The 15187-nt window shown below is 41.5% G+C and overlaps 1 protein-coding gene across 1 annotated transcript in view; it reads right to left on the reverse strand.

Annotated features, from left to right (window-relative positions):
• Nucleotides 1-11540, reverse strand: part of tecta (tectorin alpha) — a 31369-nt gene extending 19829 nt beyond the window's left edge. Inside the window, exons 1-10 of the mRNA XM_014330967.2 lie at nucleotides 10659-11540; nucleotides 8413-8477; nucleotides 8186-8325; nucleotides 7799-8086; nucleotides 6039-6176; nucleotides 5764-5929; nucleotides 5242-5654; nucleotides 4549-5119; nucleotides 3843-4453; nucleotides 1480-2050 (exon numbers count right to left, since the gene is read on the reverse strand). Coding sequence (XP_014186453.1) covers nucleotides 1480-2050; nucleotides 3843-4453; nucleotides 4549-5119; nucleotides 5242-5654; nucleotides 5764-5929; nucleotides 6039-6176; nucleotides 7799-8086; nucleotides 8186-8325; nucleotides 8413-8476 — 2962 coding nt within the window. The 5' untranslated portion in view covers nucleotide 8477; nucleotides 10659-11540. The remainder of the gene's footprint in view (nucleotides 1-1479; nucleotides 2051-3842; nucleotides 4454-4548; nucleotides 5120-5241; nucleotides 5655-5763; nucleotides 5930-6038; nucleotides 6177-7798; nucleotides 8087-8185; nucleotides 8326-8412; nucleotides 8478-10658) is intronic.
• Between the last annotated feature and the right edge of the window lie 3647 nt (nucleotides 11541-15187).

Below are 15187 nucleotides of genomic sequence, written 5' to 3' on the forward strand. Positions count from 1 at the left end.
GGATTTTTTTTAAAGAAAACTGAATCAGGTGACCCTCAACCCTACCTTAGTTATACTGCAGTAGACCGCGGCTCATGGACGCTTCCCATGATGCACTGAGTGTTTTTCATCTTCACACACTTCGTTTCGCTCTCTTTGTGTTTATACACCACTCTGCATTTAATCATTAGTTATTAATAATCTCTGGCTCTCTTCCACAGCGTATAGTTTATCCTGCCTCCCATCCCTCACCCCAACCAGTTACGGCAGATTGCTGCCCCTCTCCGAGTCTGGTTCTGCTGGAGGTTTCTTCCTGTTATAAGGAAGTTTTTCCTCTTGGGACAATCCACTTTTATAATTCTCATGCAAAATATATGAAAATACCCAGTCGCATTGTTATTATTGCTACTGGAACAAAGTTTTCAACAGTGCTGGTGGTAAAACTCAATAATAACTTACAATAAACAGGAGGGTTAAATGTGTTTTCAAGACACATTATACATTGTTGGGCTCATCAGCAAGACTATGTTTTTACTGTGTTTATTTTTGGTTTTTAGCCTTTAGATCCCCCCTCCTTATCCAATATGGATGAACAGAACAATAGCTTAGCCACTAGCTAGTAATGTATATTTCTTGCAGAGTTTCGGCAAAGTCCTAGAAGACTTTAGAATTCATTTATATGTGTTTGGGGGTAAATAGTCTGGACACACTGCAGGTTATTTATACCAGATTTTTACTATAGACACTGCTGCTCACAGTCTTTGATCACAGGCTCAGAATGTCTTGTTTTTTCCTAATGAAAGATTAAAGACCTTGCAATCTGTGACACCAAGACTTTGAAACAGTCTCCCAGCCCAAACGAAATTAGCTGACTCTGTGGACTTCTTTAAAAAGCGATCTTAACTTGATTTTGTATTGCTATTGCTTTTTGATTATATTTTACGATGCTTCATCCCAGTGTTTATTTATTTTGATTACATCTTTTGACTGCTTGTCTGTGAAAAGGCTTTATAAATAAACTTTAATTACTTAATTATTAGATTTAGTCCGTCTATGCATCTCTGTTTTGGATCTACAGAGAAGAGTTTGATAATCGACAACTTGCTGATCTTTCTAATGACCAGCAAGAGGTGACTTCTCTGATTTCAACAAGAAATCCAGCTGTGTGAAAATCTATAGAAAAATTTCGTACAGTGCCCTTCATTTGTGCTTTAAGTAATCACTTTTATATATGTTTATGGCCTCAGCTGCTGCTATGAAGTCATCTGGACTAAGTTTATGGTCCCTGTTAGCCTAAAAATGGAAGATGATGCAGTGTATAGTTTAGGGGATGCCTTGATTTTACAGTCATTTCCCGCTGTTTGTAACATGGCCTTTCAAAACAACAAGCTCGCCAGGGAAAATGCTCAGTTTGAGACCTGACAACAGGCCCTCACTAGCCAATGGTTGACGTAATGGTCCATCTTTTATATAGATGTAATAGCCAAAACGGTTACTCACGACAGTTGGTGGTGCTCCTCCATGAAGCAAGTCCTACTTGAGCATCCTGACAGGCGGTGGCGTAAGCCTGCAGCGAAGAACACAGGGCTGAGCGGTTCCCTTCCCTCACGCACATGTTATACAAACAGTTCCTGAAGAATGGCGAGGGGTTAACCACTGCGTGACACGCAAGAAAGGAACTATTCCCGGGGTCGTTGATATTGCCGCACATCCAAGGGCTCTGATAAAGACGTAAGTCTGTGCACATGCGGTACAGGTCGTCGCAGTCGCCATTGCAGGTAAGATCATCAGCAATGGAGCGCCAGCCGTCTGTGAACTGTTCGATTGACTCTGCCTGGCGTCCATTGGGTAGGCGAAGGTCATCGGTTGCATTGCTATTGAAAACACCACAAAGACCACAAGTAACATTGTAGAAGAGGGTTGAAAGGGAGATATTGAGGAATCCTTGATGTGTGTAGTGGACACGAAGCAGACCACGGGACTCCACCACTGTTGCATTGCCCGGCGCTCTGTAGATCATCATTGTCTCCATTGGATGGACGTATGGGAGCAACACTAGTTCACCATTCACCTGCAAAATAAAAAAGTGAAATATATTCAGCTGGTTCCAAGCCTCATTTTCATTGGACTCAAGAAGGCCTTCATTAAAAAACCGTTCATGTTCCAAAGTGCATTTATGTGAACTAGTTAGTTTAATTAATGCCAAAACCAGATGGCAGTTTTCAGACTTGTAATGTCTGAGACATGCTTTTATGGTCACACTCTCATATTGCCTCAAACAAATCTCAAGCCTATTACAGGTGATTAAAAGCAAACAAATTATTTTTAATTTTAAGTCTTAACATCAGCCTTGTTCAGCACAAACATTTTTTTTCTTTTAATGAGGCTCTCTAATGACTGGAGAGAGATTGTGGACTGCAAACATAGTTGTGTTCTTTGCTTCTGGCTGTTTGACTTTATTAAATTTCTCCAGTTTCATAGCGTCCGACGATTACACCTCCAAAGAAAGAGAGCTGCTCTCTTGTTTATTAATGTGGCTATAATATATAACTATTGTGTCAACAGATGCTAAAGTTAGATACATTTTTCCATGTTTAGAAAACCTTTAATAGGCTAATAAGCTAACATTTTTGAGCAACACAGACAGCAGAGATGTGTACTATGAAGGAAGATTTTGTGACTAAAGTTGAAGACATAACCCGCTTGGGGGCAGATTATGTTTGCGATTAGAGAAAAGAAAATCAGAAGATATGAATTCACTGTCTGGTGACCAATCAGCTCCCTGGATCAGAATTTCCAGAAAACCTCTGTGCACAGATAGTAAGAGGGTCTTTTTTCTGTTTCTGTTATTTAAAGAATTCTTCAACAATTTTATTGTTCTGTAAGCATTAATATAATATGCTAAAACAGTTTTCTCAGTCGTTCAGAAGATATTGGAGGCCTTTTATCTATTTCTTTTACCTAACAACTTCCAGTTCATTTTAGCTAGCTAGCTAGCTAGCATTCCTTTAGTTAAAATATTGGTACGTTGTTTTTTTAATTTGCAGATAGCCATTTTAGCAATTAATTTGTTCATTCATAGTGTTAGCTAACAGTTTACATTGCTAATGCAATCATTTCCCAAGCACTTCAGAGAACTTATTCATTTTCCAAACAGCTTTAACTGTTAGCCACATACAACCTCTTTTAACAACCCATTTGTTAACACTACGACTTATTCTTCTTCCTCTTTTGGCTGCTCCTTTTAGGGGTCTTTGTAGTGGATTATCTGCTGCCATCTCACCTCATCTCTAGCTATTAATCTGTCAAAACAACCTCATGCATATATATCCTCCTTCATTATATCCACAAATCTTTTTCCTTTGTCTTTGGCCAACAGTAGCACAGTTTCCACCGCCACTCTGCTGGCAACTGGAGCACTGGACCTGGCCAATCTGGTAAGAAAATGGCATTCTTTGTGATCCCCATTTTTGATTTGGTACAGATTTTATTCCAGGACCCTCTTTCTGTTGCTACTCTTCCTATTTTTCCAGATATGGGACTCATAGTAGATGTAGGCTTGACTGGCTTGTAGTCCCACTGTGGTTGTGTTCATTTGTTTACCGGATGACCATTGCTGGCTGATAAAAATAATTAATGCATTTATTTTTGCTGTTTATTTCTATTGCTACTGCTTATGCTTGGGTTTGAATTCGTTTTTTCAGCTTAGACCTCTACCTAAATCACAATTCCAGCGTTTTCAGTTTCAATAAAAGCGAATCTGTTCATATACTTGCGGCAGTGCAGAAGTCTCCACTCGCTATTTTCCCAGATCCCAAAAACCCCCCCCACAAGATTTTTACTTTTTATGAAGAAATACTAACCTTGACTGTATCAAAATCCAACCCTCCCATCTGTGCCTCCACGTTAGCTAGCGTAACTACCACAGGTCTTTTCCAAGCAGGCCCTTTGTTGACCAACCGCCGGCCTAGCTTCACCTCCACCATCGAGCCGTTGGCTGGCACTGGAGCGCACAGCTTCAGTAAGTAATAAGAGCTGTCATCTGGGAACGACAGGAAGGTGCCATCGAAGGAGGATGTCACTGAGTTTTGGGTGACTGAGCAAACCCCTTCTCTTCGAGGGTAGCAACCCAGCAGGCCAACCTCTGCCTTACACACCTCACCCTCCTTACAGGAATCATTGAAACAAGAAACTTCCCCAGCAGGCCCACAGGTACACCGGAGGGTACATTCTCCTTCTTCACCGCTGGGACCTACCCAGAAAGTCGTATTAAGGGGGTAATAAAGGCCATTATGCTCACAGCCACAGTCTTCACGCTGTACACAGCGGCTGCCACTGAGAACATAGCCTGGGTCACACTGGCAGCCCTCAGTGCAAGGATGAGCACAGTACAAGGGAGCGGTGAGGTCTGAGCAGGAAGCTGGACAGGCGCTTGTGCACACTTGATACTGGCTGAAGTCTGGACAAGACCAAGCTAAGAAACAATAACGGAGAAGAAAAAAATTCTAATTTCATATGGTAGATAAGTGCTTTCATGTCAAATTTAGCATTAAGCAAACTGAATCTCACCACAGAAGGTGCGAGATCTCCAAGGTCGTATTGTGACACCAAGGGCCTGACAAGCCAGTGCATAGGCCTGGATGGCCTGGCATAGAGTAGTGATGTTATCCTTGTTGCTGCACATATCATAAACGCAGCTGTACACAAAGGCTGTAGGATCCACAACAGCTCTGCAGTCCCTGAATGGTCCATCAGTTTTGTTAATTAACCCACAGTAGTCAGACCGAAAGTAGAAAGCTTCTGCAAGAGGGTCACACATGCTGCAGTTCTGTGCACATCCATCTGTACACCTCCAGTCTGTGTCCTCTGCCCTCCAGCTGCCTCCCAGCTCCACTACACTTTCTGCCAGAGTGCCATCAGGTAGTACGGGATCATCGGCAGGGTCATCATTATAGTTGCCGCAAAGGCCACAAGTGTTGTTGAAGTAGGAGCTGGGTAGGGAGATGGATGCGTAATGTTGGCCATCGTAAGTTACCAAGAGTCCAAAATCAGTTTCTAAAGCAATGGCAACCCCAGATTGGTACACCCTGACAGCACCAAGCTGGAGTTGGACTGGTAAAGTCTTCACCAAGCCATCCACCTAAAGAGAGAAAAAAGGATGTTTTGGTAAGGGAACAGGTAGAAATCATTAACCAATATCTAGACAGTGTATCCAGGAGGAACGCAGCTATGTGCTTATCTTCTGTATCCATAGATTCTCACCTGGACTGTTCCAAAACTTCCTTTTGGCAGTGTAACTCGGTGACCATACACCTCCACTGTGACGTCTCTAAGCCAGGAAACAGAGGCAGCTCCACGGTTCTCGTTTTTGGCCTCCACACTGAAGAAGGGCAGCCCTGCTACCTCCCAGCAGGGCCGAGCCAGCAGGTAGGAGCAGGTCCCCTGGAAGTGATAGAGGAAGCCATCGAAGGTGTGATAGTGGGGGTCTCCGAATACCACGCAAGTGCTGGTGCGAGTGGGCTGACAGTAAAAGGCTCCTTCCAGCTGCTCACAGGTTTCAAGCTGCCCACACGGAGCCTCTTGACACTGCACCTCATTATCGATGTCGAGGCAGCGACACCGCTGTGAGCATCTGTCAGACAGCCAAAAGATCTCTCCCCGTCTGTAGTAACGGCCTGGAAAGGATGTAGAACAAAGTAGCATTTCATGGACTAATTTTAGTGAAGAATTCTTTGCAAAGAGTCAACCTGCATGCACATTATCAGTGTTTGATGTTTGACTTGCCATTGTAGCTGCAGCCATTGGCAGGATTAATCAGCTCAGTGTCTACACGGAAGAACCAGCGCCCAGGAATATTTACATTAGTTGTTTGTTCAATGTTCACTACATCATTTGACCGCGATCCCGGCAGGTTGAAGAAATGGCCAATATCTCCACCATTAAAACCTGACTAAAAAGGGGAGAGTTGTGAGGCATATCAGATTGAATGTCCAGAGGATCATTTCTGTATACGAAAAGCCTTATTGTCCTTATGAAATTAGGAGGCACAGTGAGAATACCTGAGCTGTTGTACCGCCCAATCCTGTTAATGGATCTCCACCACTGGCTGTTCCTGTGCTCCATGTGATTTCGCCGTAGTTGAACATACTGAAGAATGCCACGCCATCTGAGATGAGTACAGTTTGGAACGTGTTCACCTTTAAATCAAACAACGGGATTAAAAAGATTTTAAGAAAGAAGAAAAGTGAATATACACTAAACAAATGTATAATGGATGAAAATCTTTTTTTCCATGTAATTAACATCCACAAAATAGACAGGAAACTTCAACACAAAAAACCTGTTCCTGATTTAGCGTCATTTTAAAATTATGTTGCTTTGTACAGTGATGAGAATTGCCCATCTTGTTACAAACTGAAACAGTTGAAAACTTCCTGGATATTTTCTTATGTGTTTCTCTAAAAAGTGATCACTCATATGGCACTTATCTAACCTTACTAACCATTAACATAGCTTGACAAAACAAGCTACTTTCAACCATTCATACACACAGCAGTCTTTTTGTTTCACATACACACAGGCACACACAGGGTCTGAAATAAATACCCACTAACTGCCAAAAACGAGTAGATTTTCAACTTGGTGGGTTAATCGTGGATAGCTTTCTGCCACACAAATAGAACAATGTAGTGAGTTGCTTTGTAGTTAAACTGATAAACTATTAATAAATATACCTGAAAAGGTTTTGTTTAACTTTTGCTCCTGCCTCATAATTCAATTTGTATTAATGTGTTATCCATACAAAAACCTATTCATGTGATAGAAAAAGGCAGTTTTAGCTGGTTAAAAACATTATTGAGTGGTGCAGGTTTTACTGCATGAGCCCCTTTTGCACATATACTATATGGACTAAAGTAGTGGACCACCAACACACAAACAGGAGCTGCTCATCCACTGAATGAAGTTCCCAGTAACAGTTTTTGTGCTGATGTTAATGGCGATTTGAAGCTCTGCATTCACTGAGTCATCAGAGCGTTGGCGATTGTTACACAGTTTGTGACACTGCTCTGTAACTTTACGTGGTCTGCCACTTCATGGCCGTTGCTATGGATCCTACAGACATGTTTGGTGAGCTGGGGATGAATTGTAAGCTTTCGAATTAGTAATTCACTCTGCAGCTAAACCACCCAAAACACATTAATTACATTTAAATTGCAAAATAACTGTTTACTTGTCCAGAAACAGATGTTGGCTAGATTTGAGAAGTCTAAAGTAAAATATAGCAAGCTAAGCTGGGTAAACTACATGCATCTAACAAAAAAATACAATATAGCTACAAATAACACTTAACCTAACGTCCATCCATCCATTCGCTTCCGCTTATCCTTTTCAGGGTCGCGGGGGGCGCTGGAGCCTATCCCAGCTGTCGTAGGGCGAGAGGCAGGGTACACCCTGGACAGGTCCTTAACCTAACGTATTTACATTATTTTATCTTCCTCATTTTCTTTGGGATGGTAAAGAAAATTGCATAGGGACCATAAAATATCCTCAAACACACGTGTATAGCATTATGTCTGAATGGCATGCTAGTTCTTATAATGAGTGTGTTTGAATCATATATGGCAACCAGGTGGCAATTATTGAGGCTCACACATTTATATACAGTACCAAAGTCTGTGTACACATGAGAAATACAGCAGATGAAGATGAAGCAGATGCACGTGGGGCATATTTTCCCCTTTTGATCAGCCAGTTCCTATCCACATACTGGTGGAAGTGAATGACCAGAATTCAAACTATGCCAGAGTTAAAACTTTACCGGAGTTGTCTGGCTTCCTCCATAGAACGTGACTTGGTGCCATGTTGCAATAAAGACCCATGTGGCAGTGAAGGTGGGCATGTTTTTGAAATACTTCCGAACATCTTGTGTTGCCCTTTCGAGAATTTCTGGCTCGGTGGTCTCCCGGTAGTACACGTCTCCGCGGATGCCATTGTGCACATCTGCCCAGAGTGGAGCAATAAATGACCTGCTGTCACTCAGGGGAAAAGCCTCTGGTGTGAATTGGCTAACCTGCACGTTGAAGGAGATTACACCATTGTTGTTGACCTGTGAGAGGAAAGAAGATGATTTTTATTTCAGTTTCATGGTCCAGCATTAGTTAGCTTTAAAGATATTGATTGAAGGACTGTGGAATTCAGGGCTTACATAGATAGAGCGGTAAGGGATATTGAAGAAAATAAAGGGGATGAGTAAAGTAATTTCAGGAGAACTTCCATCGTCCATCTTTGGAGTCTCTAGATCCCTATGGCCAGGTCCATACGGATACAGCGTATCCTGAGTGTTACCTTGAAAAATAATGTACAAGAGCTCATCAAATTGTAAGAGTTGAGGAAGAGAATGGTATGCTAGCTCAATATTTGCATGTCTTATACCTCTTGTGTGTGCAAAGATGCTGAAGATATGGAGCAGAATGACTGGACAGCCTGGCCTGACCATTCTGTCAAAAAAGCAGAGACACAATTTAAAGTGGTGTTACTTAATCTGTGCTGCATTTTCCTTAAAGCTAATGGAAACGCAGGAAGTCATGAGTCATAGGACAACTTCCCATAAGCAAGGCTGTGAGACAAAAGAAGTGAAGAGGTAGAACCAACGAACCAACGTCACGTTACTTCTTTAAAATCAGGCTCCCAGGGCTCCCATGAGGAGCCCTGAAAAGGCCCTATTATGCATGCCAGAACAATGTGTCAGGATCACATTTGCCTTAAAGTCCCATGTGAGCCTCAACAGTGGACCACAGGCCTCTCTGTGCCTGAGTTCCCGGCAGCTGACAGGACTGGCCGGCTCTGCTCCAGAGTCTCTCTGTCTGAAGCCGCGAGGCTGCTTAGGACCTCATTACCACTTCTGTTTGGGACCTATCCATGTCTTGTTGGCTGAAGGGAGAGGAGCATAAACGCTGGGGCACTAATGGCTTTAAGTGAGCAGGTTTGAATTGCTAAGGTCCTTGGAGTAGCCCTTAGGGGCCTGGTTTGGCAAGTTTCCCGTTGGCAAAATCAGATGTACAGCCAAGTTGGCAGTCTACAGTCATCGTATAGCATTTAATCTTAATTGTTAAATAAACTAGAATGAAACTCCAAAAAGAAGGTACTGACTCTATAGTCAGCAATCAATTAGATAGTGGTACAGCTAAAATTGGTTCCCTCTAGATATCACAGGCTTCAATAGACTTTAGTTTTTCCAGCCAGCGTTCGGTACAACTGCACAGTTTTCATGCTTCATTAAAAACTTTTTACCAATTAGCTGCCTGCAAGCTACAAGAGATAGTTACTTTCTAATGACCACCTAATAAAGAACAATCTAATCCCTGTAAGCCGTTTGGTAATTTACTGATAACAATGATGTGTTTGTTTTGTTTTAAACATAGGATTTAAATGACTTCATGGATAAACGAGGTTAATACCACTCCAAGTAACTTGGTTTGGGCACTAGTAAATAGTTTAAAAGTTTGCATATTTCATTGGGTAGTTCAGTTTGTAAAACAGTGTTCGCTGTAGCTGCAGGCTAGCAGTTTTGACATATATAGGCGTATTTATTGAAGCATTTATACAAATATTTATAAACCATATAATTTAAAATGAAAAGATATGGTTTTATTTCATTATACGTGAATGAATGAAAGCTATGAAAAGCTAGTCGACCAACATGGCGCGAAAGTAAATCTGGAGCATCTCTGCGCTATCGACCAAAAATTAAGAAAACTGTTATTTTTCATTTTTAATGCAATAAATAGACCTTAGTATGATCTGGGAATCTTTATGTGAATCCCCCCCACAGCACCTTCTGCACGTAACCGATACAAAACGAATGCAAGGCCAATTCGAGACGTCTCCCAAATCTCTCTAATGTGTGAATTCTGCTCAGGCGGACATTAAATCGCATTCAGGTGTGCCAAGGTTAGTGGGCACTGCTGAGAGAGGTCTGCTGTAATGTCATCAGCCTCTCATCATACATTGTTAACAGAAAGATTAACCACAATTGCTCTTTTCACTCTTGTGACTCACCATGTTATCTGACTGGCATTAAGTCCTTTTAGTGGCTTTTAAGGTGGCAATTAAGATAAAACCCGAACACAACACTAAAGGGTGTTTATCTCTTTATCTCTGGGGTCACACTCAAAAAGAGACCAATCATGTTGTATTAAAGAAACATTAGAAGTTAATTCACTCAATGAGGATTAATATACAGATTTTTAGATAGATATGATTGTCAAGATCAAACAGTGATCAAAATGTAACTCACAGTTTTTTGGGGGCTTTTTTGTACTCAGTTCCAAAAGTGGAAAATAAAGTAATGTCAAAATCAAGAATTACATTTGAGAGTTTAAGGTTGTTTTAGGGGGGGAAATAAAGGGAAAAACAGGCATTTTTACTCATGAAGTTTGCAAACGTTTAACGTGAATCCAATACTGGAATCATCACCAGAAGAAAACACATGATCCCAACAATTTTAGATAGAAAGTGTTATTTTTTTACACCCCCCCCAAATAACTCCTGTGACATACAGGTATAGTCTGTATTTGCATGCTGATTTAAAACAGTACAGCTTTGTTGTTATAACCGCAGTCAGGTTATAAATTCAGAAAATACTGAAATAGAGTGAAGGACAAAAATGATGGACTCACCTGCCTTCAGGAGATGAACATCTAGCACCTTACTAGTCTAGTGGCAATCTCCACAGAGCAGTATCCCATCCAGGGAGTGATGGAGGGAGTAAAGAGAGGCAGTCGAAGTGATGAAGAGCAGCTGGATGTCCTGATGGAAGAGCGCTTCTTGTCCGCGTCCAGCTCCGCAGGAATTACCGGCAGAACCAACAGCAAGCTAGAGTTTTTTTGTTCTCGCCTAAACTGGGAATCAGTGAGAATCAGTGGAAGGAGCTTTGCCTAAAGAAGCAGGTGCAAACTTTACCTGGGATAGTGTTCACGTTAATCTGAGATCAGTGTTTGGGGACGGGGGTGGGTGCGGAGGAGAGGGGACTTGAGAGGAGGGACAGCGGAGGAATCCGGGAGAGAGAGGGAGAAACTGGAAACAGAGTAAGAAGAGCAAGAAGGTGAGAGGGGAAGTCAGAGGTGGAAAAACAAAAGAGAATTACTGTCTGGAGACATGTTTTAAATACCACAGAAGAGGAATGTTGTGTACAAAGAGAGGCTCTCATGGGATGAATGCAAGCCTCTTTGGGCAGGACCGGTCATCAACAGCAGCAAAGTGCCAATTGATGATAAAATGTGTCTGTGGTGGACGATTTGGTGGGAAACACTGTGGCTTTTATGGGGGTTTTTTGGAAGGGGGTTGAATGATAATGTGTCCTTCACCACCTGAAGCAGCAGTTTAAAATGTTTCTCTCGTTTTGACTGTTTTTTGTGCTGAAAGTGTAAAAGAAGGTCGTCTTTGGATCAGGACTCAGTTGTGGTTAGAGCCTTACCAGAGTTCACTCAGTACAGTTAAATCTCAGAGCACCCGAGCACACAGACTCACCAAAGGAGTACAGTCTCACTCTGGGGGCGTTTATGGACCAAAACCAGAAGCACACACACAGTCTGAGACCTAGCTCTTTAGCTCGGCGGTAGCTAGAATTACAGAATTAACATCAGTCACTTTGGGTACTCTGTGTAGCCCCCTTTTTTAATTAGGTACAGCCTCATTTACAGGGTTATACAAGACACTTCATTTCCATAGATGCTGGAGAGATACTGAGGGGAAATCTCAGGTGGATCCACGCTGATAGGGTCTGGGAAGGAGAGGGCAGTCAGTTTGGTCTTTGTTGCCGGAGGACAGTGGAAGTAACTGGAGAGGCAGGGAGCAAGATGTGTGAAAGGCTCCAGGACTGAGGGCAGGCCCCGGGCTCCCATTAAGCAGCACTGAGACTCTCTGCGGAGGCTTCTTTTATACCTCCCACGTCTTGTTGTGTAAATGGTCACATACTCTTAAGCGAGCTGTGAAAGAGAATGTCATACAAAGAGGGACAAAAAAAGTCGGCAGTTACAGGTGACCTAGTGGGCTGAGGGAGCTTCCTAACCAAGGGTTTGTGTTTTGGGAAATGTCGTAGATGGAGAAGTTGGAAAGACCTAGATGGCCCGATTTCTTGTGATCGCACAACGCTTCTTTTTCCTTTGTCTACGAGGGTGGTCGTGTCACATGGCCTCTATGTAATTATGGTTGTTAAAGGGGCCAACTGTGTCATAGAGCACATTAGGATGTTATATTTGGGCCAACTGCGAGCATACAGGTCTGTACGGAAGCCCATTTCCGCCATAACTCGAAATTTCAAGTTATTTTCTTAAAATTTCGACTTATTAACTCAAAATTTCGACTTATTAACTCAAAATTTCAAGAAATGTAACTTGAAATTTGGAGAAACATAACTTGAAATTTTGAGTTACTTTTCTCCAAATTTCAAGTTAATAACTCGAAATTTTGAGTTAGGTCTGCCAATCAGTAATCTATGTGAATGAGGTCACTTTCTTATTACCTGGAAGCATATGGCGCAGAGTAACGCACACTCAAAACCGGATCGCAACAAATTGGTGCTTTCGCAAGTACGTTTGCTGATAGTAATGCCATGTGATTCAGCTAATAACACAAGGATTTCATCATTTTTGAAACCACGCTGAAAATACTCAGCAATCTGTGCATTCATGACTGGATGTAATACCGGTAGCTTAGCTGTAGCATTTGTACCTGAGGGCTTCAGCTTCCGGGTAACAAGGAAATTATGTCATTCACGCAGATTACTGATTGGCAGCACTAACTCGAAAATTTGAGTTATTAACTCAAAATTTGGAGAAAATAAGCACAAATTACAGAGGTGAAGACTGGAAAAAAAACAACCAAAAGATGAACAACACCTTAACCCAAGCCATAAAATTTAACTGAATGGCTCGACTCAAATCAAATCAACTAAAAAAAAAAAAAAACCACAACGAAACTGCAGGTTGATCCCAACTCAGCTAATACATAATAAATCAAAGCTGCAGAAGCAGTTAAACATTGAGGTTAGTGCTGATGGAGTGCAGAGAGTTAATGATTTGATAGATACAATAGATAAAGACAACAGCACTAAGCAAGAGGGGAGAGAGAAGGAGAGCATGCATCTTAACTTAATCTAAAGACAGAAAATGATTAAAATGAGAATGTACTGACACACTGAGGCATGCTTAATACAAAAAACCTGTATTCACAGTTTTACACTGTGAAGCATGTGAGTAACTTGGATGCTATAGTAAGACCACCAACTTCTTCGCAAAATCTCTGTGAGTGGTGGTGAAATCAGAGATGAAGACAAAGTAAAAGTGCAGTTAATTTTTGAGAAACCCCCACCCAGACCCCCACCACTTGGAGAGTAGATGGCGAGTGTTTGCAGACAAGTTGGCATGTTATATGCAAACTATGGTCAACTGCAACAATATGAAAGCCACCAAAGCAGTTGCAAATCGGCATTCTGTGTTAAATAATACATATTTTTCATTAGCAACCAGTTTTGGTTAACTTGCCTCCAGGTCTGTACGACTGGAGCTTTATCAATTTATTTCACTTAGGGATTAAAACTGTTTCTAACCAGTCAAAATAAAAGAAATGGGGAAATGAAAGAACCTTTACAGTGTATGTACACACTATCATCATTAAAACGTTTTAAACCATTTGTATTATATAAAATCAAAGCATCTTTCAACCTTTCCTTCAGATTTCCTAGTGATATAGAAACTTTCATAAATGTTGGACACTGAAGCTGTTGTAATATCATCCTTGCATCCTTTTGGTAACACTGGTGCTTACAGATGGTGAGAGGTTAAATGCCACTGGCTGAAACTACTTAAAAGAAAGATGGGTGGATCTGAAGAACTATTTTTACTCATGTCAGCATATATTTTGGAGTTTTCCATCAACAGCACACTCAACAATCATGCCTCTTTGAGAATGACTGGTCACTGTTCAAACTCAAGGGCTGTTAATCTATTCCTTTAAGTGTTTGTTGGCGGACAAGCACTTGGCAGCTCCTATCGAATCTCTTGGAGAGTTCCCCAGTACCAGGTTAGAAATTCAACTAAGGATCCCCAACATGCATAAAATAATTTTTTTTTCTTGCTTAAAGTTGGTTATGAGACATAAGGTAGGTCAAAGGTTTCTATCATCAGGAGGGCATTGTGTGGGAACAGGTCAAAGTATCTAGCATCACAAGTTTTTGGAGAATCCATCAAGCCTGACCTTCACATAAAAAGGTCCTGGACTGGATACCCACTGAGCTCTGTTTAGCAGTCACCTAATCCTTGGTGCGGACCACTTTAATTCAACCCCTTATGCCCAGCAGTTGGCTCTGCCCTGCCCTCCTCTCCCTTCTTTCCATTCACAATGGTGGACCTCCTTCCAGTAACCCAAACCTTCTTAACCCAATGACTCCTTCATCCTACCAAACAATAGGCCCTGTTTAGCCTTCCTGCCCTTAGCCCCACTTCATAATGCAATGGGGCAGATCAAGGGTAGATCAGAGTACCAACTGCACAGCCAGGTCCTGTTTACACAACAAAGTGCTTTGTGGGATGGATGCACTGCAACAATCTTCCAACTTCAAGTACGTTCATATTCTCAGGATGGTGCATCTGCAAAGTTAAATTGCAGATGACATTTGTTCATGCAACACTGATTGAAAACTTGCTAACTATTGCTTTGTATTGGTTTACACTATCCCTGTTCAATTCTATCCAGGAATTCAATATCCAATGGGTTGATTGGTTGATTCCCATTACAATAAAATTTGTTTGACGAGATCAAACAATTCACTTAGCCTAAGGTAATAGAAGTTTTAAAATTACCAAGATAAAAAAAATAGAGATAACAAAAATTTTAAAAGGCCATAAATATTTAAATATTTTTACATTTATAAGTGCATGTGGGGGTGGAGGGTGTATGTTATGCTATGTTATGAGAAGAATAGCGTTGAAAGCAGCGGTTCACGTGACAAGGTTTTAATAACAATGTTGATGTTGTAACAATTGTGCATCAGGATCGCTACTGAGTGTCTCTAAACGTATAATCAATTTTTGATGTAAGCCGTTTTAAGTTCCTCAAGCAGGACAGAACAGAACAAAACACCCCATGGATCCTAAACGCTCACATACATGCTGACGATGGAGCAGTGAGGCTACACTAGGAGCCTCAA

This window comes from Haplochromis burtoni, unplaced genomic scaffold, assembly GCF_018398535.1.
Source record: "Haplochromis burtoni strain Fernald_Lab_line unplaced genomic scaffold, NCSU_Asbu1 Contig_17, whole genome shotgun sequence".
Taxonomy (NCBI): Eukaryota; Metazoa; Chordata; class Actinopteri; order Cichliformes; family Cichlidae; genus Haplochromis; species Haplochromis burtoni.